A 986-nucleotide genomic window follows, 5' to 3' on the forward strand; every position below is an offset into this window, starting at 1 on the left:
GTTTTGACGGTAACACAGATGCAGCCCTGGAGAGCGTAGAGAGACAAAAAAAAGACAAAAAAGCATAAAAAAATCGAACTGACCGCATCTTAATTTTTCACCCCTTTAACATTACACACTTTTTTGCATCTCTCCTGCAGTAACAGGGTGAGCGTGGAGGGAGCGACTCACAAGCAGGTGGTGGATCTGATCAGGGCTGGAGAGAGGGAGCTGGTGTTGACCGTACTCTCTGTGCCGGCACAGGAAGCGGACGGAGTTGAAGGTGGCGAGGAAAGCGTAGTGCAGCCCAATTACGACTACAGCGACAAGCAGGCTGTCCCCATTTCAATCCCCACATACAAACATGTGGAACAGCTCTCAGAGAAGTTTGTGGTGAGTCGTGTAGAAAGAACGAAAGCTTTTTGCTTTTTTTGTTTAGTGCTGGTAATCTTTGTGGTCTTGCTCCTCCTGTCTTAGGTGTATAACGTGTACATGTCGGGCAGACAGCTGTGCTCGAAGCGTTACAGGGAGTTCGCAATACTTCATCAGAACCTGAAGAGAGAGTTTTCCAACTACAATTTCTCAAAGCTGCCAGGGAAATGGCCCTTTTCTCTGTCTGAACAGCAGCTGGACGCTCGCAGGAGGGGGTTGGAGGAATACCTGGAGAGAGGTGAGACAGAGGACAGAGAGTGGAGGAAGTAAAATGTGTCCTTTAATTCTTATGCATTATTTTTTTATTACAATAGGGTTGGGGAAAAATGCAGGTCTTGTTTGCAATGTGTCCTTGTCCCATTCACCCTCTTATTGCCACCAATAATTTAATTTCACTCCCACCAACTTTCTTCTCTTAATCAACATGTTTGTTTAATAAAATGCCATTCAATTTAGTGCACAAAAATAAAAAAAATATTGTCCTAATTTTTCACCCAATAAATATTATATTGAAAACAAATTAATTCGAAACTGGATATGGGTTTTAATAAAACAAAATAAATTAAAAAAAATTA

General features: G+C 42.0%; 1 protein-coding gene across 1 annotated transcript in view; it reads left to right on the forward strand.

Moving 5' to 3' along the window:
- Positions 1-764, forward strand: part of LOC107578178 (sorting nexin-27-like) — a gene marked incomplete at its 5' end in the record, with an annotated part of 6170 nt that extends 5406 nt beyond the window's left edge. Inside the window, 2 exons of the mRNA XM_016264159.1 lie at positions 141-372; positions 457-764. Of these exons, the coding sequence (XP_016119645.1) occupies positions 141-372; positions 457-681 (457 nt within the window). The remainder of the gene's footprint in view (positions 1-140; positions 373-456) is intronic.
- Between the last annotated feature and the right edge of the window lie 222 nt (positions 765-986).

This window comes from Sinocyclocheilus grahami, unplaced genomic scaffold (genome assembly GCF_001515645.1).
Source record: "Sinocyclocheilus grahami isolate Dianchi unplaced genomic scaffold, SAMN03320097.WGS_v1.1 scaffold9223.1, whole genome shotgun sequence".
NCBI lineage: Eukaryota > Metazoa > Chordata > Actinopteri > Cypriniformes > Cyprinidae > Sinocyclocheilus > Sinocyclocheilus grahami.